Source organism: Pongo pygmaeus, chromosome 18 (assembly GCF_028885625.2).
Source record: "Pongo pygmaeus isolate AG05252 chromosome 18, NHGRI_mPonPyg2-v2.0_pri, whole genome shotgun sequence".
Lineage (NCBI taxonomy): Eukaryota > Metazoa > Chordata > Mammalia > Primates > Hominidae > Pongo > Pongo pygmaeus.
Window position 1 is genome coordinate 59,048,375 of NC_072391.2, and position 22,444 is coordinate 59,070,818.

The 22,444-nt window shown below is 36.0% G+C and overlaps 1 protein-coding gene across 2 annotated transcripts in view; it reads right to left on the bottom strand.

Annotated features, from left to right (window-relative positions):
- CDH8 (cadherin 8) overlaps window positions 1-22,444 on the bottom strand; it is a 383,067-nt gene that overhangs the window by 191,653 nt on the left and 168,970 nt on the right. For both annotated transcript variants that reach the window (XM_054454633.2, XM_063655190.1), the window contains one exon: window positions 11,277-11,396. In XM_054454633.2, coding sequence (XP_054310608.2) covers window positions 11,277-11,396 — 120 coding nt within the window. The remainder of the gene's footprint in view (window positions 1-11,276; window positions 11,397-22,444) is intronic.

Sequence of the window (22,444 nt, forward strand, 5' to 3'; positions counted from 1 at the left end):
TTGTTTTATTTATATAGCCATATGTGCCTTAGATTCTGCCCATGAGAACTCAAAAACTGTGTCTTTTTCACTTATTGGAAACATAATACCAGACCCATAGGAGTTTGAAAAACCGACTTATCCTGCAAATATCTATTTTAAAAGAATGGGTGTAAAATCTATTTATTTTCATTTTATAGCCATGCAATTTTCTAATTGCAAGGGGAAAAAAAAGTAAGCCTACAGATCAGTACTTAAACTCAAAATTACTTTTAAATTAGAGTTTTGCTCCAAGTGGAAAGTCTCACAGCCTTTTAAGGAACAAAGGACTGATTCTCTTGAGACTGAATATGCTTTGCAAGTGACTCCATTTTGAATTCCTGTACCCAACATTCCTGAATCATCCATATCCAGATGAATAAAAACTAATGATGCTGGTAATTCAAGAATGTTCCGTTAAGTTTCCACTTCCCTTTCATAAAATCAAAATAAAATCATTGAAATAACAATAAATTAATGATCTCATGGCCTTATACATTTCCTTTATGACACTTTGGAAAATAAGCAAGAAAATATCCAATTGGTATAATTTTGGCATAATTTTTTATGATGGCATCTCTCCAGTTCTTTAACCTCCATCAAGTCAAATCTATTTCTACCCCACACATTTTGTCCCTGATAGTGGAGATGATTAATAAGCATCTATTCACTTAATTGAAAATAATTCACTTAATTGAAATTAAAAATTAATCTAAATGAGAGCATCAAGGTATTTAGAGTACCTGTCTTCTTTTCCTTTGTCCGGACTCCTCTACATTTGCAGATGGGAAGCCTAATTCAGCAGAGGTGAAAATGCGACAGAAGTGGTCAGAAAACCAAGCTCTGAAGTTTACTACCTGGGTACTTCTCAGAAATTAATTTGCCCAGAGATTTTATTTCCTTACATGAAAAGTAAGGACCATAACACCCACTTCACATAGTTACTAAGAAAATTATTGAAATGGCACAAAATTTGTGATCAATAAATGGTAACTACCTTCTGCTTAATTTTTGGAACAAAATAAAACAGACTGGGATACTCAAGAGTTACATTCCACTGTCATAAATGAGAAGTCATTGCTTCTAGAAGGGAAGAGGAGACACAAAGCGTCTAAAGAGAACACACTAGTGAAATGTTATGAGATGGTCCTATGTAGAACTTACGGGCACATCTTTATGTTCCTGGTCCACTATCAACAATCCCATAGCTACTGTTCCCTAATAATCAGATGCTGGGATATATTGAATATGACAAAAGATATATTCTAAGTTTTTAGAAAGCATCCATTTTTGAAATCCAGCATCTCCTGGCATCTGAAATTAAATGTATCAAAATCCTTCAGAAAAAGCCCATTTTCTAACCATGTTCATTCTGGATTTAACTGTCTGTGTTTGTTTTCTCATTCATGACATATTATTTGAACAACTATCATGAGATAGGCCTGGTGCTAAGCCCTGCAATGCATAGTGAGGAAACGATCCAGGATCCCTGTCCATATGGCACAAACTCTTTTTAAAAAACACAAAAACAATATTTTTGGCACAAAAAGAGAAACTATGGCCTCATGTTTTAGTCCAGAGAAAATTATTTCATAGGGATGTTTCTGAAATTTGACTTTATGAGGAAACAAATTGAGTATTTTCCTTTCCTCTTCCTTCTACCTCTGCCCTCTTAGTGGATTCCTACTCATGCATCAGAGACTAACTTTGGCTTAAAGAAAAGTGGTCTCCAACGTTAAGTAACCCCCTTCTGTAAGCTTCCAATCATTATATATATATATATATATGTAATTAATATATAAAATTAATTATGGGAGGTGGGTGGAGACATATGATGTTTAACTCTCTGTTAAACAAGAACATTAGATAATCCTTCTCTTTGGAAGTTACATCTAAAGTTACTTTTGCCATAACATTTAAACCAATTATTGAGCACTGGAGATTTCTGAAGGAATATATTCAATGTAGTCTTAAGTACTGAGGATGCAGAGTTAGGTTATAGGAATCGGAGGGAGGGAACTACAACAATAAACATAAAAGATTACTGTCTATATCTATCAATCAATCAATCTATCTATCTGTCTGTCTATATCTATCATCTATCCTACACATGCACACACACACACATACACTTTTTTAGTGTATAAGGAGTTATTACAAATTAACATCTCTTGGATATTGGTTAATCTTTGATGCTGTTAGATAAACATGTTTTCCTATAAAATTAATGAAAACAAACCTTTGTTGTTCTTCACCAAATCATTTTGAACTAGTCATATGAAACAGAGCTAGATTTCCAAGGTCAAAAATGACATCACTATAGGAACCAAATATACAATTTAATTCTGAAGGGACATGATACATAGCAAGCTGGGAAAAAATCCTGATCCTACCTGGTGTGTTCACATTGGATGAATGCCACTGGGGAATACATTTTTTCTTTTGCTTCCACCTAAACCCATCCCAACGCATCCCAGTGTGATATCAGGTGTTACCTACTGAGGTGGCTGTGTAGTTCATAGTCTTTCTATCCAGCATGCACATATGCAGACCTTGGTTTCTCCAAATAGACATTTCTTTGACTCTAGCTATGGTCAGCACTGGAAAGTTCCTTGTGAACTTCAAAAATGGTTTGTCCAAAGGTGCAAGTAACATGACCATCACACCACTTCAAGCTTACCCAAGTATATTTAACTGTTCTATGTGCTTGGAGTGGGGGATTATTTTAATAATCATAAAACAAATAATATGACCTCAGCCCCTAGTTCATATATTGTATCTCCCACAGAAGACACGAAATGGGAAAATAGTGATTGTTAAGTCATTGTGTGCACGCAGCTAGCTGTCCTCTTAACTACGAAATGAGACTTAAAAGGTGGAGAAGGATGACATTTGTTGGGGGTATACATCTGTATGTATTGAGCAGACGCCTATTAGAAACTTAAAATTACATTTCGTCACCATCATTATCATCATTTATTTTGGGCATTTCAGACAAATCAATGAGATGTAAAGTTAGGTACAAGTAAAATGAGTCACTTTAGTTTCTCATTATTCTTCTTCAATGTATTAATTCATTAATTTGTCCAACAAATATTTATTGTAAACTATATGTACCAAGAGTTTGACACCTGTTTGGCATTGGCCATATCATTTAACCTCAAAGATCCTCAAAATCTTCATCTTTAATAAGATATGTTAAAATAGCTACTTTACTTGATATAGGGATTAAATAAGAGTGCAAGCAAAGACACTGGAGACACTGGCCACCAGCACAGTTTATTGCTGCCTACAATTTTTATTGTAATATTGATTCTTCTATCTGAAATGTAAAGAACATAAGAAAGGCAAGTGTCTTTCTCCATACTCTCTTTTGTCCTAAAACAATAATAGAATCATATGATATTATTCTCCTTCTCTTTAGTTGCTGAGAATGTGTGTATGTGTGTGTGGTGTGTGTTTGAAAGACCTGTCTTCCGCCTGTCTTCTTACTCCAAAAATGTGGACATCTATGCCCATTACTGCGTTAAAAGAAAAACATAAAGGAAATTGGATGAAGAGTGCATTAGGAGGAAACCCCACAGGTGACAAAAACCACTCTTTGGCTTCCTCCCAAGTCCTCCTGTCTATTGACCTTGTGCCTAATATTTACAGGGAGAACTCCTGTGCTATGCCAAGAGGCTTGCAAGGGACTCCACATGTAACAGAATTAGCCACCCTTGCGCCTCTCCACTACTGGCTTCCCACTTTATGAGAGGGCATAATTTGGAGGGGGTGTGTGATTTTGTAAAGTGAATCAGCTGTGGGATTGGTAGAGCTACCTCATCTTTTAATCAGCACTTGGCGTGGAAAGAGGTTCTAGGTCTCCTATGATGTAACTGTCACAGCAATGGTCAAAAAACTTCCCTCCACTGCATGTCACTCCTGCCTTTCAAACTTTCAACTCCAAATCCAGCAGTTTTAATGAAAACAGGTGGTTTGTGTGGAACACAGCTGAAGGACTTTTTTACCTACCAACAATGCAAGAGCTTTTGGTTCTTCTAAGTGAAAATGTCCTATCACAAATATCACATTTTGTTTCATTAAATACAAACAAGAATAACAAAAGTAATGATATTAGTGATATCCTTAATTTGTGAAGATCAAAAGCAAATGATGGGACATATATTTTTTCAATATCATGAATGATTAGAAGACAGTGTTAGTGCTTTTAAAAATTGGGTACTTAATGAAGAATTATGTACAGATGGACTTACATACTATCCATTTTGTGTTGTTATAAAGAAATACCTGAGACTGGGTAATTTACAAAGAAAAGAGGTTTATTTGGCTCATGGTTCCACAAGCTCTACAAACATGATACCAGCATCTGCCCAGCTTATGGTGAGGAAGTTTTACTCATGGCAGAAGGTGAAGAGGGAGCAAGGCATGTCACATGGCGAGAGAGGGAGCAAGAAAGAGAGAGGGAGGTACCAGCCTCCTTTAAACAACCAGCTCTTGCATGAACTAATAGAATGAGAATTCACTCATTACTGAGGGGAGGGCACCAAATCATTCATAAGGGATCTGCCCCCATGACCCAAACACCTCTCACTAGGCCTCACTTCCAATATTGGAAGTCACATTTCAACACAAGATTAGGAGGGGACAAAAAATAATAATAAAATAAAATAAAAATAAAAATTGGGTACTTAAGTCACAAGAAGAGAAAGCACACATTCAAAGTCAGACAGAGATTAGTTACGTTTGGATTTCTAAATTGCAGATTACGTTTATTATATATCAAAAAAATTCTTCAAGTAAAATCTTCTAATACCGTAGAGGAAATGCAAACTATTTAATTTCTCAATATCACCCTGATCACCAATTTATTTTTTCCCCTGTGCACACAGCCCTTTGATTTCCTCATGCCATAAGACCTTATTTAATAGCTCCCCTTACCCCACATTTTCATTTCTTAAACTACCATTAGTTTTTCAGGACACATTCTCTGTTATCACTACTCTAAAAAATACTTTCTTGCTCTTCATACATGTTTGCTAAGTTGGCATTGTCCTCCATCCCTATGTCATGAACCCTATATTATATGTAGTATTTATCATACACAGCACTTCAATCTTAGTGCCCACAACATGGCAGCATGTAGATATTGACTAAGCATTGAATAATGTGAAATATGAAGACATTCCCACCTATAAATGTATATGCCAGCACTGTTCATCTGCCTGAGTTTATCTCAGTACCCACCCCTTCTCAAATGTCTTCACTAAGCAAGTTCTTTAGCCAGTCCTCTTGGCAGTGGAAATTATAATCTATGCAATCCTGATTAAAAAGAGGCCCTGTGTGTAAGCAATTTATCATTTTGACCCAGAAGGCATAAAAAGGACTCAATTCCATGAAGGCATTCCATGAAGACTCCATGTATTATCTTGATTTTTCTAAGAAAGAACCATTCATTACATGGATTTTTCTTCCCAAGGAGTATTTTTTACTTAGCTCATTTTTACAGGTTCCACAGACACAAATGTTATTTGTATCCAGTGAAGAAAGATGGTTAGAGTTTCAAAAAAAGGTCAATGAATTAACTTAGTTTATTTTTAAGCAGGTTATTTTTCATACTCTCACTTGCCTGGAGCAAAGTTTAGGCTGTTCTGAAACTTTACCCTGGTCTCTTTAGATAATTAAGCATTTATTATTCACTTGCCTTGCATTTTATTTAGACTTTCCATCTTCAATCACCTAGGATGGACTGCAACTGTTTTCTCACTGCTGTCCTCAAATTAGTGCCTTTTAAATAAATGCCACATTTCTCCTTGTCTGTGCCCAAAATATTACAAGCAAACATATGGTACTGGGGGTGGCAGGGAGGGGAAAACAAAACAAAAAAAAAACATTTTAAGAATACAAATAAACTATTTTCAGTCTTTTGAAGTACCATAATAAAAGCTATTCAAAAGAATGACAATTCATTTTACAATTACTACTGCCTTCCATTTTCTCTGATGCTACACTGTCTCCTACACCTATGGATAGAGGAGGCCTGAACCTGCTTCCAAGTTCTTTAGATCTCTTTTCAAACCAATGTCATTCCCTGGTATGAACTATGCTGCTTGGAAGTTAAGTGGGAAGCAAGGGAGAAGGTCAAAAATTGAGGTATGGGATCAGGCAGATTCACCTTGAATCCTGCTTCAAACACCTTGGGCAAGAAACACGCAAGTCAAACTCGGTTGTCTCATCAGTAAAAGTGAGATGACACTAATACCTATCTCAAAATATTGTGTGGAAAAAATTAAATTAAATTCAATAATGTACGCAAACCCAGTTAGCACAATGGCAAGAACATAGTAAGAGTTCAATAAAGAAGGTTCTTGTTCTGTTCTTTTTATTCTTCCTGTTATGATTTGACAGAGGAACTTATCTGAAGGTGAGAAAGACATTTTACTTCATTCTCTCTGAAACACAGTTCTGTCATTTGCAAAATGGAGACACAAACTCTTCACTCCACAGTTTGGTTTTGGTGTTTTGTCAAACCTAAAAGACCGTATACACACAATGATTTGGCTTTCTATTGTTGCTGTTATTATTAGCAGCACTAGTAGTACCAGCACAGTGACCTCTGGAATAGGAAGATATATTAATAACCATTTCTTCTTTGTTTAGTGGTCCCAGAACCTTTCTATCTCCTTGTATGATCTAGAAGCAAATCTGAGCAAGAGTTTATTATGGTCTTAAGGCTCATTTTTGCAAATACTAGAATAGCATTGTGTTGCCTAGACACTTAAAACATAGTATGAGATTTGGAAAAAGCATGAATGCTGGTCCTAAATGAATTTCAAACACAACAATCATATCTGAGATTAATATAGTGTTCCTTCCATCAGAGAAACAGATAGAAGTATAGACGGGATACCAAGCCTTAATCCCTAGATGTTTCCTCTTACATCTTCTCTATGAATTGTGGCAAGCTTTTCTCTTTCTATTAATTTGCACTTTCTTCCTTCTTCCCTTTATCCTTCCTGCTTCTTTTGCACATCCCTCCTGGCCTTCCCTTCCTCCAGCTCTTCCTGACTCTGCCCTTCCTTCCTTCCTTCCCTCTTTCCCTCATTCTATCCTTCACTACTTACTGAAGGACTTCTAGGTGCCAGACACCTAGGCACAGGGATGCATAGATTTGCAAAATCAGCAAATCATACAAGCCCCATTCTTTTCTGTACCTTGAACTCTAGCATGGTAATTAACAAAAAATATAAACAAGTCAATAAACAAGATAACCCTGATTTTGTTAAAGCTCAAAGAAGAAAATAAAGAACAAATGGCATATCTCTCTGTGCTCTTAAGGTGATAACTGAAACAATAGAAGAAGCTCTCTCTGATATGTTATGGCAACAGAAAATAATTCCATGAAGTGAAATGTAACAAGCAAGGGGAGAGCAGAACTTATCTGTTCCAAATTCCGGAGTTCTGTTTTTAGCATTCTTGTGAGAAAAAAACAAGATACATACAAGATTTATTGTCTCATGCCCTGGTTTATTTTTTGTTATTGAAAATATGATAACAGCAAAGAAGAGTTGATAGTGGTCAATGGGCAATCTTCTTTATAAAGAATATGAATGTGACTGCCTTATGTAACCTGGTGAGGGAGTGTTCACTGTCACAATACTGATCATTTTAGCTACAGATTTGACCCTTGAGAGTATGCCAGAATCCTGGTGTAAAAAGGAACTGAAGGTTGGTCCCAAATATGTGGTGATGTGTAATGGTATTCAGCCAACATTTTCCAACCCATCTATGCTGGGTCACTTCCTGAAGTAATGTGCAGACCTATCATGTAAAGAACCATCTTATTAGGCACTCTCAGAGGTATGTGGGTCTTAGGTAATGAGTCTCTGCTCATCCATGACATTTTCTTTCTTTTGCTAGAATTTGGATTCTTGGGTCAAAATTAGTAGCCATTCATAATGTTTTTGACCCATAGCATGCATTTTTAAAATCAATGTATATATTAATATTCCCATTATCAGTTTATCCACCAAGTACTTGCTATTCCTGCATATTATAGTTTTTAATATCATATTTGCTAAATTTATAGAATTAAAAGTTGTTTTCTTCATATACATATATGTGTATATATACATGTACATATATGTATGTATAAACATATATATGTACATACATATGTATGTGTATATATAAGCACATATTTACATACATATGTGTATATATGTATCCATATATGTGTGAATATACATGTATATATGTATATACGTATGCACACACATGCACACATACACACACACACACACGCACACACTGTGGAAGACACAGAAGCCCACTGCTTGGATTTACCTGCCAAAGGATTAATTTAAGGATTTCCATGCAGTTAGCTGAGACCCTGTGGCTGAAGTATCTTTAGGCTTGACCTCAGGATCCAAGTCAAGACCCTGCTTTCCACAGGCACATCCCAGCCAATGACTGAGCATGGTGGGTTTATTAAAGCCTGGCCATTTATGTGCAACATGAAACTCCTTTTAAGAGTAATCTTTGCTCCAGGGGTCCCACTGTTTTGGTCAAGATGTTGTCAGATCTACATTGCCTTATACTGCTTTTTCTCCTCTTTGATCGCATGGGTAGAAGATCTGCATTTGATAAGAGGAACTTCCATGTCCAAGTCGGCTTCATACCTCTTTTATTTTTCACAGTCATAAGCCCCTAATAAGCCATTGGCACTCCTATCTCTGTCTCAGCATTCTATTTTCCAAAGGACCCAACTAATACACATCTTTTGGTCCCCACAAAGGGTGTATTTGCTTTCCATATGCTTACAGACTTTAAACTCCAGATGTTCAAGGCCATTGCCTCTTTTTTTCTTGTTTTTCTAATAAAAAATGTTAAACAATGTCCTTAATCTATTTCTGCTTAGCTCGTATATCCTCCTTTAAAACACACACACATTTTATCAGTCTCAATTCTTTTTTTTAAGAGAGAGGTCCTCAAAGATAGAGTCTAATTTAGATTCTTAGGGACAACTAACACTTACTGCTTTCATTTGAACACACTCAAGCATAATTTTGCAGACATTTACCCAAAAATGTTTACATTCCACTCATACATATTTATGTTTCATCTAAAGAACTTAGTCTGACTTTTATCGATTATTGAATTTAGCTTCTATTTTTATTTAAATTGTGTCCACCTTACTTAAAAACTTCAACTTCATTCACCCAACATTACTAAGAAAATATTATGTGAATTCTTCAAGTATCATTTATCTCCATTACACTATCCACTATAATGCCAAATAAACTTCCTAAACTATAAATCAGACAATTTGATATCTGTCAGATTGGAAGTGATAAAACTAAAATGAGTTTGTGTTGATATAGATACACATTATGCTGAATACAAATGTAAATATTAAATGTTGCTGACAACAGTTAATTAAACAAATGGCAATCTATATCACTGAAACTTATAATTGTCCAAATCCTCTCATTTAGCAGGGGGCTTTTATTATTTACACCTCACAGTAATTTATTCCTAAGAAACAAATTATTTAAATGACATTACCATGCTACATTTATTTATGGTGGAAAAAAAATCTGTCTTTTGAAATGGATTGTGAGATACTTGTAGACTGAGATTAGCCTTTGTGATTTTTTTCTCCCTATATTTAATCCAGTGCCTGGCACATAGTGAATGCTCCATAGGTATTTTCTGGATTAATGTCTATTTGCACTGGGAATGGTGAACAAAAAGACCCAAGTGAACAAATGGCCAAGAAGAGAACATTACTCAAGTCCATTTTGGCATCTAACACATTTCTGTCTTACAGAAGACCTTGTGCCATAGTTATTACCTATTAAACTGAAGTTCAAAACAAATTTGACATTAGTATTGAAATAAAAAACCAGGGTGTGAGTCCCACCTCTGCTATGAACTCTGCCACTGTAACTTTGGCCAAGTTATAGGACATCTCAAACTTGGAGGCAGCCACCTGCTCTGCCATTTCAGGATCATCAAGGGAACCAAATGAGAAAAACTTTAGAACAGACTTCCTTCTTGGCTGAGGAAGGATATATAATTATACCCCTAATTAATGTGTTTTACAAGAGTTCTTTCCTGTTTCCAAATCTAAATTCAATTTTACGCCCTGACCTATTTATATATAAATGTACTTTTTCTCAGTATTAAACTTATTAAGATTTTACCCTTTGAATTTAAAATAAAAAAGCAAAGATAGCCTTTAAATTTTTAATTTAATTAATAATTGAATTAATGGTAAGTCATGGAAATTTATCTCAATAGCGCTGAAAAGTCATAAATCAAAGAAATAACACTATATGTATATGTGCCTGTACATTGAATTTTTCTATCTGGAAACTTACATACAATACCACTGGATATAGAAGAAAATATACAAAAAAGATATTGCTTTTTAAACAATAATTGTTCTTAATAATAGTTTTTAAATGTGCTACAACAAAACTTCACAGGATTTACAAGTCAGACAAAATATGTTTGATCTCTTAATATACTGTTAAATTAAAAAATTAAAAACATATTTTCATTTATAAAAAACTTATTTTTATAAGGCTATTTTTAAAGCTTGGTTTAAAAAGGCTGTTTGTTAGATAACTTACTTCATGGCTTATACAATCTGTACCACCAGATCACAGGGTATTAGCTGGATTTAATATTGACCATAATAATATCTTTATAAGAGCTCTAATGGATATATATAAGTATTGTGTTTTACAAGGAGGAATCTAGTAGCAAATGTAATAATATCTAAAGTGCACTGAATGATTACCACATGCCGTGCACTGTTTGGTATTTATTGTTTTATCTGATCTTCATCACAATATTATGTGGTATGTTCCATACCCATTTTACAGATGTGCAAATTGGAACTTGGATACTTTTCAAGCATCACACAGCCAATAAGCAACTGAATTTTTACTTAAGTCTACTATTTAAGTTTGTCTGATATATAAGCACATTCTTCCCTTTATTCCAGGATGAAAAATGGTGTCAGACCGTGTGTTAAATAGGTGATATCATACAAATGCTCTGTGATTTGTCGTAATCAGCATCAAAAATGGTTGTAGGGCTCACCGTGTACCTCATGTCGCATATTCAAATAGTATTGATGCAGGCAGTGAAGTACTTACACATAATATTTCATAATGCAAATCCCAAGAAAAGCGTTTCCCTGAAGCAAAACATGGCAAATATAATTCGAAATTTAGGCCACAAACCTGTTTCAGGCTCAATGGAAAAATAAGGCTGCCCTTCCAATATACTATAAACCAACTTTGCACTGTTTCCATAAACTGGGTCATCAGCGTCGGTCGCAGTGACGTTAGTGACAGACGTACCTAATGAAAAAGAGAAAGAAAAAAGATAATAATTAACACATTGTCCTTTGCCAAGAGCTAAATTTTGTCAAGTATTTTATACAGAAATCGATGTGTAGGGAATAAAAGGAAAATAAATGTTTTTAAAAAGTTGAAGATAAACTGCTCCGTCATAACTTCAACTATATCTAAGTCTTTTAAAAGAAAGAGTCCTGGAGTACTATATAAGGATACTTTTAGTATCTGTATTATTTAAGATTCCTTTGTAGCTTTCATTTTAAAGATAAGTATTAGAAGCATGTGGGCTTGGGGAACATGCAAAGGAATCCTAACAAAGGAATATGAAATGTAAGGTTAATAATATAATATACCATGTCACATTTACATCTTACAAAAGTACAACTAAACGTACCTGGAAAAATTGGCTGCTGAAAAAAGCTGTACAGAAATATCAAAAGAATATTTTATCCCATCTTATTTAATTATTCAGAATATAAAATTAGATCTGAACCACCAATTAATCATCTTGCTTACATAATTAGGCATAATGGATAACAGAATCATAACCTTTCTTTCAAATTTATTTTTTATTCACTCATTCATTCAACAATTGAGCATATACAGTTTGCCTGTTATGGAGTATATATATAAAAATATAGGGGAAATTTAATGCCAAGATGGGGAGCGTTGGCTTTACCCTGTAGGAAATAGGGAAGAAATTTCAGTTAAAGAGGAAACCTATACATTTTGGATTTAAAGAGCAACCAAATCTCTATACATTTTGATGCCATTAAAAAAAATAACTTCCACCTGCCTCCCCAAGTGTATTGTTGGCAGACATGTAAATGATTAAACACACACACACACAACAAATCTTTACACTCAAAAAGCTCACAGTTTGAGGGGGAATAAGAGGAGGAAGAGTCAGACAAATAGAGAAAGAAATTCAGCTGAATGCAGTAGCGCCAATTATGGATCTCTCACTTAGTTCAGCACAGACAGGGTGATCAGGAACATTTTCTAACAGAGGTTGCCTTTGAGTTAAATCATTAAAGAAAGGTAGAGTTTAACCAGGAGAAGGAATTCTAAGCAAGAAGATAAACATAAGAAAAGGCAAAGTAGTGTCAGAGACTATGGGAAGTTCTGGGAACTCCTGAAAATGGAAAGAAATTGAAAAAGTCTGGTGTAGTAACAAGAATCACATGCTGTGAGGTCAGGGCCAATGTCTTCTTCATACAGCAAGTGCTGGAAACATAATGGTTATTGAACATACCTTTACTCATTGAATAAATGGGTGAGTGAATAAATTATCTGATGATTTAATGAGAAACAGCAGGTAGGTGTTACAGATTAGTTTCCTTGGAAGTAGACTCTGAGATAAAGATTTCTTGCTAAACTTTCATTGGAGAGTGTTTTTAATCAATATCTATGGGGGAGTGAAAAAGGATAAAATTAGACAGAAGCATCTGGGATGTGATGCAGTCACAACAAAAGACTCATTGGACTCCATAGGGCTCTAGAGATGGCATGCCCATTGAGGAAATGGGCCAAGTTTTTATATTCCAGCAGGAAACAGTTACAGCATGCAAGATGCCCCCTGAGAATGGAGCCTTAGTCTTGGCCCAAGCAGCTCCCTTCAGGGGAGGACAACTATAAAACGGTGGCAGGGAGTATCGGTGTTGGGCTGTCAGAAATCAACATGCTCAGCAGCAACTGGGGGAAGAGCAGCATACCTCAGTGTTTACGGAAATAGGGTAGAACTTTAGCAATATCTAGTCAGTCAATATCTTTTGGAAGTGTTTTGAATTACAGTCACTCTAAGTGAAAAGGTAATAATAATATTTGTTGAGCAGTTGATAGTCTTGTAAAACTGGAATTTCTACTCAGAATGATGACTCAGAGGTCCTACAAAATCTGCAGTTATAAAAAATGCACTCAATGCCTCTTGTGTAACACATTCCACCAGATGCAAGTAACTCATCAACTAGCTAGCAAAAATGAACACGTGAGAGTACAATAGTCGTAGCTATTTGAGTATTACATAAGATGCAGAAGAATTGGGAGTAAAACCTTCTAGGTAAAAGGAAGATAGTGAGATAAAATTGCCAAAAAATACTCAGAAAGAGGGATGACATGACAGAAAAAGTCTGCCATCAAAGCTAAGCCTGGACATGAAATTAAGAAGAAAATATAGGGGAATTTTCATGCCAAGATGGGGAGCACTGGCTTTACCCTCTAGGAAATAGGGAAGAAATTTCAGTTAAAGGGCAAACCCATATTGTGGGCCACTCTCTCTGTTAGGACCTCCAGATTTAATTGGAAATACAGACACAGATCACAGATTAAGAAACCAGACTTGTTATGAGGTTACAACAGTAGTTCAGTTAAGAGAGGATAAAACATTAATGCTGGGTAATGACAATAGAAGTGGATATCAATGTTAATTTCCCTGTTTTGATCTTTGTGGTAAGGTGTTAAACTGAAGGTAAACTGAGTGAGGGGTTGCTATGGTTTAGATGCGTCTGCTCCAAAATTCAGGTGTTGCTAACATAACAATATTAAGAGGTGGGGCCTTTAAGAGGTGATTGGGCCATGAGGGCACCTCCCTCACAAAAGATTAGGTGCTTTTGCTTTTGAGATGGAGCCTTGTTCTGTCGCCCAGGCTGGAGTGCAGTGGTGTGATCTTGACTCACTGCAACCGCCTCCAGGTTTCAGGCGATTCTCCTGCCTCAGCCTCCTGAGTAGCTGGGACTACAGCGTGCGCCACCACGCCCAGCTAATTTTTGTATTTTTAGTAGACACGGTTTTTCACCATGTTGGCCAGGGTGGTCTCTATCTCTTGACCTCGTGATCTGCCCGCCTCTGCCTCCCAAAGTGCTTGGATTACAGGCGTGAGCCACCTTGCAGGGCCTGATTAGGCACCTTTATAAAAGAGCTTAACAGAGGGAGAGACAAACTCTCTTTCATCATAAGAGAACACAGTGTTCCTCTCCTTCAGATGACAGTACGAAGGGCTTCACCACATGCTGTGCCTTGATTATGGACTTCCCAGCCTCCAGAACTGTGAGAAAATAATTTTTTCTTTATTAATTACCCCATTTTAGGTATTTTGTTATAAGCAGTACAAGACAGATTAAGACAGGGGTATGCAGTAACTATTTTAGCAGCTTTTCTGTAAGTTTAAAATTAGTCCAAAAATTAAAGAAAAAGAATGAATAATAAGAAAAAGACACCAGAGTTACTGAAAGAACTAACAGAGTTCAGAGACTTATGAGAAAGAGGTCTCTTTCATGCAGAAGACCATATAACAATTTATTTTTTTGCTTTGTTTTGTAGTCTAGTGTATTTACCTTGATTTTTTTCAGGAGAAATTATGCTCCCCCATTATGAAGTAACACATTATCAGGAAAAAAAAAAGTCAAGGTGTAATATTCAGTATGATATTAGGTTAATGAATCTGAGAATTTAGTTCCAGTCACTGCCTTGGTAATCAAAAAAGAAAAGTGAACAAATTGTCAAAACTTCCTATCATTACCAAATTTCCTTCTAGTGGGTGACTCTTAAACTAGGAAATGCCTTCACAGAGAAAAAACATACCCAAATATTTTCTGAAAAACCGTGTTGTTTTATTTATGCACAGGCTTGGTGCGTTTGGTCAGAGTAGTGTGGGGTTAACAGTTTTGAACATAAAATAGTTCTGACGTCTTCCGAAACGCTTATCTGTTTCTTTGAGCAAATACTTTAACCTGTCTTAGCCTCAGATTTAAATCTACAAAATATAATAGGGTTATTGTGAGAGTTAAACAAAATAATATATGTAGGTGCCTATCACAGAAATAACAACATGCTAAGCCAGTGAGTACTAAATGTCTCTGTATTAGATTTTACCCTCTGAAAAACAAATGCCTAATGTCCCTTCCAGATCTATGGAATAATAAAATGGAGACACATTTCTAAAAAATCTTTTCAGGCAATTTAATACAAAATAATAGTTAAAAATGCCTGTAGTGTGCACCAAACTTTTTAAAATTTAGCTTCATCCATTCTCCCTAGAGACACTAATTTCTATTGTGATTACGTCGAAGAACTACTATTCAGATTCATTTGTAAAGTGAAGTATTCTTTTTTCTTACTCCATAGTCATGCAAACTATTTCCTGTTAAATGGAAGATAGGATATTTTCTCTGGAGCTTACAAGACTGATGATGAGCATATCTATTTCTGTTGATTTTATCTTATTATGAGAGGCAGCCCATCATGTTATTAACTGGTGCTGGAGTAAGGGGTTGGGTTTCTATCTTCTACATGCTCTGTGATTCAGCTTTTCATATGCAAAGACAATTTTTATTCTACAAGCCTCAAAGTTTTGCATGAGGATCACATGTAATCATATGAAGTACAGAAAAGTGGTTGAGAGGATACATGTGGAGTCAAAATGTCTTTAACCAGAACATTTCTTTTATATTTCATCTCCAACTTTTACTAGCTCTGTGTTCCTGGCCAAGTAACAAAAGTTTTCCAAGCTTTGATTCCCTAATCTTTAAAAAGGAAGGTGAACATTATTGTTATATCATAGGCTTGGTGAGATAATTACATGGATTAATGTATGCAAAGAGCACAGAAGAGTTATTGACACTACGAGCTTACTGTCACTATTGTTATATTATGTGTGTATACAGATAAAACTAACAAACTAATCTTTTACAATTTTAGATGGTAGTGAATGCTTTAATTTATAATTAAGTGTAGTTTTGCATAATGGCTTTGACAATAGATTTTATTAAATTTGGGGGGAAACACAAAAAGACAATCTCAAATGTAGCAATATATCCACATGCTTAGAAAGAAAGTGATTTTGTTAGTAAAACTGCTCAAAAGAAAACACACACAAACGTGCACACACACACACACACACACAATCTCATTCTTCCATTCAGTCTACTAATCTATCTCACATCAGCTTTCTCTTTGGTATACAATTGCTCTGAGAGCAAAAATAGAAAGTATTTTATAAACAAAAGTGTACTATGTAAAAGCTTATACATTAAGCAGGAGGCTAGACACTGGGCACATCGTCAGTACAAGTTTCTCAATGTTATTTGAATGGATGGCATTTTGAATGAATGCCATATCTCCCAGTCCATGCCAAGATGAACTACTGGGCTGGGGACTGCAACAGAGCTAAGACAAGCTTTTACACACATACTCATCCAGAATATTTCAGCCTGATGTCTGGCTTCCTGGAAATCCACATCCTTCAGCTTTAGACATCTGAAAATGAAAAGGCAGCACTACTTTCCATCAAGGACGATATTTCTCGTAATAGTGACTCAAGACTGTTGATGCACCTGCACACTGGAATAGATGTGTGTGGAGGTTTTGTGGGTGCATTTGTCAAGTGATTGCCCATAGGGGGAAAAAAATGGATGTTTCGAGGTTAATCTTGTAGCAGAAAAGATTGCTAGTCAAGCAGCAATGCACACTTCTCCAAGGATATGCATACAGAATGCAGACCACGAAGGCAAATTGGAAAGTGTAAACCTTGCAGGATAATGTTTCTTCAAAGCTGCAAGTGTTGGTGAGTGATAAATAGGACCCTGAGTGATACCCAGGAAATATAACAACCAGGATTCTCTGTTTGTGTTTTCATTTGGAACTGTTTTTGTCCCTTTGTCAAGGATACAAGAGACTCATTTAGCTAGTGACTATAAATTTGACACTGTGCCATTTCTCCAAGAAAGCCCCTATTATAATCCAACTTGATACTGATCCTAATTATAATAATATAGCTGTTGTATTTCCAGCTGTTGTCAACAAAAATGATCCCTGTCACCACAATTCAGCCTGCTAGTATCAAGCCGAGTATGAACACATCAATTCCAAGGTGAATTCTGCATTAAACTAACTTTTTTTTTCTTTTTTGCATTTAGTTTGTTTCACTCGTTTAAGTGAAATTTGCCAATGTGCTGCTCGGATTTTAATTAACAAAAGGCTTACAGTATCATGTGCCTCTTGCCACACCTGAAAGTTTCCTCCCATTAGCAGCAGGACCCATTTTTCTCCCCTTCCACATAATAACAGCAAAAACTACAGGCAAAATTAACCATCAAAGATGCTACACTCTTGGGATGGAGGTTCCAGTTTGCTGATAAACTAAGATGAAAGGCCTTCGGGAAAATGAGATGTTGGGGTTTTAGTGCAGCTCTGTTAGCGAGGCTATACTTTTTTTTATGAGCAAGTCAGCACACCAATTCTGCACATTATTCAGAAAGAAAAATGCTGGTGCTGACACCCTGATCAGGAAAACAACTGTTCGGTGCAGCGTAAAAATGTGCACACTGGAAAAGCTAAAACTCTTATGATGAGAAGAAGACAAATTCCATTTGCAAAAAGTCATTTGCAATACATTTTTAGAGAATCAGCATTCCAATACCAGGTGGGAAAATAAAGGGGCAGAACCTTTGCAATAACTAAAATTCAGAACAATGCACATTCTCGGTCTCCTACTATGCTCTTCAAACTTTTTATTTGACCTGCTAGTTATCCTGTTCCAAGTGCAGTATGTACAATCCACAGACAAAGTGTTTGGCATTATCATCTGAAAATGTCTTACTTAAACATTCATGCATCCCAAAGATCACTGGCCTAAAAGGTCATAGCAACGATGCAACTGCGTTCATTTATTTTAATAAAACTAAGCCCTCAACCCAACTCCTCTCATCCTTATTAATTCCCCTAAGTACTGTGCAATACAAATAGTTGTTGGGGGCACAGGGGTTGCCATGACAACCTTTTTTGGGTTGTTGTTGTATAGCAGAGCAATAATTTCATAAGGCCTGCATTACTTGTTGATGTTTAAATTATCCCTTACTGGAAGTAGAAGCTTCTGGTCCTGGATGTTTTAAATGTGTCAGACAGAATTCATTATTTATTAGTTTTAGGGAAAAATGCTCTGGGATACTTCTGTACTTGACTGTCACATATTTCTAGAGGTTTTGTGTGCGTTGATTGCTTGGTTGGTTGGCTGGATGTCCGGTTGGTTGGTTGGTTGGTTGGTTGGTTGGTTGATTGAAAGTCTCCACCCCCTCCCCATCACACTGCTTCCCCCACCAAGTTACAACAGAGCACCGACCTGATGTGCTTAAGGAAAAAGCTGAGAAATAAGTGCATGCAGCTCACGCATTCATTTTTCTTTGCATCTCTCTGACTGATACCATAGTCTTCAACATTCATTTCTCTTGAAGGGCCTCAAGCAAATTCCCCCCAGCAGGAAGCATGCCCTAAATTCTACCAGTATTTTTCAGTTTTGCTATTTCATTATGGAATACACATGCCAAATATCCAAACCTCCAAGGGGCAACTTAGGTGTGTCTTTACAGGGGGAGGAGGATTAAACATGGATCAGCCAAAATTAGGACTTCTTTTTTAACCTTGGATATGGAGATTTCATCCCCAGCCAAGCTCTAGGGGAAATAAATACTGAATTATTACCATCTGACCATTCAACTACAAGCAAGAAGACAGGGATTCCAATTCCTTCCAGGAACTTCCGCTCTGAATTACAGTTGGTTAACTGCAAGAGTAATGTCAAGCTGATAACAGAAGATCAAATCCTTCTCTTTTGTGGGTAATCAGTCTTGCCATTTAGAAAAGCCAGTTGAAAAAGAGGCAGAGGCAGCATGTGCTTGCCATTTTGCTTCAGAAACCTCTCTTTTATGACACATACCGCACAATGGAATCCTCAATGATTAGTTCCCTATCTTTCCTTTTTTGCAAAGGCCTACCCGCTGCTCACTGGGTGTTCTCCTTATGTGCCAACTCTCAGCCTGTAGTGAAATGTTGCTGCCAAATTCCACATGCTCCAGATTAAATTTATTATGGGAACGGAGACAGATTCTTAACTGTAGTCAGGCGGATGGACAGAACCGAAATGTATCCTGTCATTTCTCTGGCTCCATGATTTGGGACATAAACCGGGGAAATAAAATTCAGTTTACATATTTTATTCTGCAGAATTTAGGGAACCAAACAATTTTGTAACTTAATGAAACATCCATGCACACTTAACATTGTGTTTTTAGAATGAGCCTGAAACTTTCTGAAACAATTAAACACTTTAGAAAATGCGTTTGAGCACACAGATGTCTTCTATTCACCCATGCATCATTCCAGCAAACATCTGTAATGTGCATTGGGTGAGAGAAATGGAAAATATCATATGAAAATGTGTAACTGTAGAATCTTAGCCATGTTTATATGCACAGAGGGTAAGTACCTTCTGTATCCCTCACAAACAATGCTAGCATGGTAGTCTACCCACTGCTTTTGCAAACAGATAATGAGGGCAATTGGAGGCCTGGTTGTGAAAACTAATAAGCTGCCTGTTTTATAGTTCCGTGTGCATAAACACACCTTTTTTGAATTGGGGCGGTTCCATTTCTAATACAACAGAAAAAGAAAAGTATTGTCTTTTCATAGTCTGCTTATTCCCAGGAATCAAACCTTTGCTAATTTGTTACCTATGGAATGAAATCCTGTAAATGCTTGAGAACTAAATAGCACCATAAATGCTTTAGACTGGCAGCTATCGATATCCACACTGACTTTGAGAAATTATGCTACTGGTGGCACCATAGATGCCCAGATGCCTTCTACACTATGTGACAACTACAGCAGGTAGAAATGTCATTCATCCTCTAATCCCAGCACTTTTGGAGGGTGAGGCAGGTGGATTATTTAAGCCTAGGAATTCAAGACTAGCCTGGGCAACATGGCCAAACTCTGTCTCTACAAAAATACAAAAATTAGCTGGGTGTAGTGATGTGTACCTGTAGTCCCAGCTACTTGGGAGGCTGAGGTTGGAGGATCACTTGAGCCCAGGAAGTCGAGGCCAGAGTGAGCTGTGATCATGCTACTGCACTCCAGCCTGGGTGACAGAGTGAGACCCAGTCTCAATTTAAAAAAAAAGAAATGTAATTCATTCTATTCGAGTAAATGAACTAATCTATTCAATCACACAATGGCTATTTGCACAGTATATACTATATGCCAAGCACCAACTTAGATACGAAGGGTATAAGAATATGCAAGAGAGCTAGAGTTTCTCTCCTAATAGCATCTGAAGTTTACTTTAGCACTGTTTTCACCTTGTTTCTCTTTATTGTAAGAAACTGCAAATCTTCATTAAATGTATTTTCTCAAAGGCAGCATGATGTAGTCGAAAGTACCGATACATAGTACATATATACATACTATATATACATATAAAATTGTAGTATACATAGAATTATATAGTGTGTATGTATATATATACTATATAATTCTACATTATATAGTATATATATACACTATATATATATACTATATAATATATATATTATACACATTATATAATTGTAATATCAGATGTTTCTGTTGACATTATTTGATTATACTGAAATCATATTCTACATCCATGACTTAACACCCTTATACAGGAAGAGAATGTTTTTACATCAATAAGACTCACTTGCTTTATTTAAAAAATAGAATAGTACCACCTACTTCCTATTCTTATTCTGAGGCTCCATAAAAATAACATACAATCAGTATTCTCCAGGTGGAGAATTTTGGTTAAGACACACTCTGTGCTTTCCAGAGCATGCTACTTTATTTTTATTTAATAAAGTATAAATTTATGGTCAAGATGCATGAGAACAGAGACATAACCATTATAGTGGCTGTTCATTTTTTTTGTTCCTCTAGAATGAGCTTACTTTTCTAGTTAAAAGCCAGGACTTTAAAAAATAATAATAGTGTAGCTGGGGTTACCCTCCCTTTTCCAATGTGAGAGACAAAATCTTACCAAATTTCAAATGTGACAAAGTGAAAATCCACTGAGCCATTGAGCTACTGAGGAATGACAGTCTTAGATGAAAAAGGTTTAATTTTGCGATCATTACAAGAACTATGAGTTCAAAGAGTTTTTAAAAAATATTTACTAACTGACACAAAATATAATATCCTATACATGCTGGCATCTATGACATAGCTAAAATGGAAGTAAATTAGGCTAATCTCCTATTTGAGCTCTTCATTGTTTTAATTTTTTTTAATTGAAATCCTGCTGTGTCAAGCTTCAGAAACTGCGGTTAGAAGATTCTTGCTTTCTACAAGGGTAGACTAGTAGGAGAGCCAAAATGGAACAATTAACTACTAAATGATGTGATCAAATGCAGTGGGTGACACAGAAATACTGAAGAATGCAGGAGGGGCAGATAAACAGTTAAAGCAAAGCTTTTGGTATGAGGGGACATTGATATTGAAATCAGGCAGAAAAAGATAATCTCAGGTCAATGTTCACAGGTGGGGCTGCAAATCTAGAAGGGTACCCATGAATTAGACTAATCAGTTTGGAGCTTATTTTAGGAGAATGGAAAGTTAGTAAAGGGTTTTAAACAACCTTTCTACCAATTACCCAGAGCTTTGTAATATTCCCAACTACTTTATTTACCCACTAATCACTGCATTTCTGTGATTCCACAACTATCCACATAGCTCAATCTGACCCAGATTCAAGATTTAGTTGATTCCTAAGTTGAATCATTCCCTCTTCTGAACTCTCAAAATACTTAACTTGATTGTCTCTAGGGACACCTTTTACTTTTATATATAAATTGCAGTACAGATTTTCCCCTTTTAGACTAAAAGCTTCTTAGGAACAATATTCTTTCTTATTCTCTCAACTTTCCCGTCTCATCCTCCCCTCCAGAATTAACCCATTCCTTGAAAACGTGGCTCTGTCACTTTGTTCAAATTATAAGCATGATTCTACTTTTTCCTTGTTATACAAGTGCTGAGAACTATACCTGATATGAAATATTTATTCATTTAATCTTTGCAACAAGCCTCTGAGTCTGCTATGAATATCTGAATTCAAACAGAAGGAATAAAGCCTGAATTTATAAGCACACAAGAATGCTCCCAAATCTGCCCTTTTAACTGCTACACAAACACTATAATGTTTCTGAATTTTACATCTTCAAATGCAGAGAATATGAACTAGTATTTTTATTTTTCTCCCTAGCACT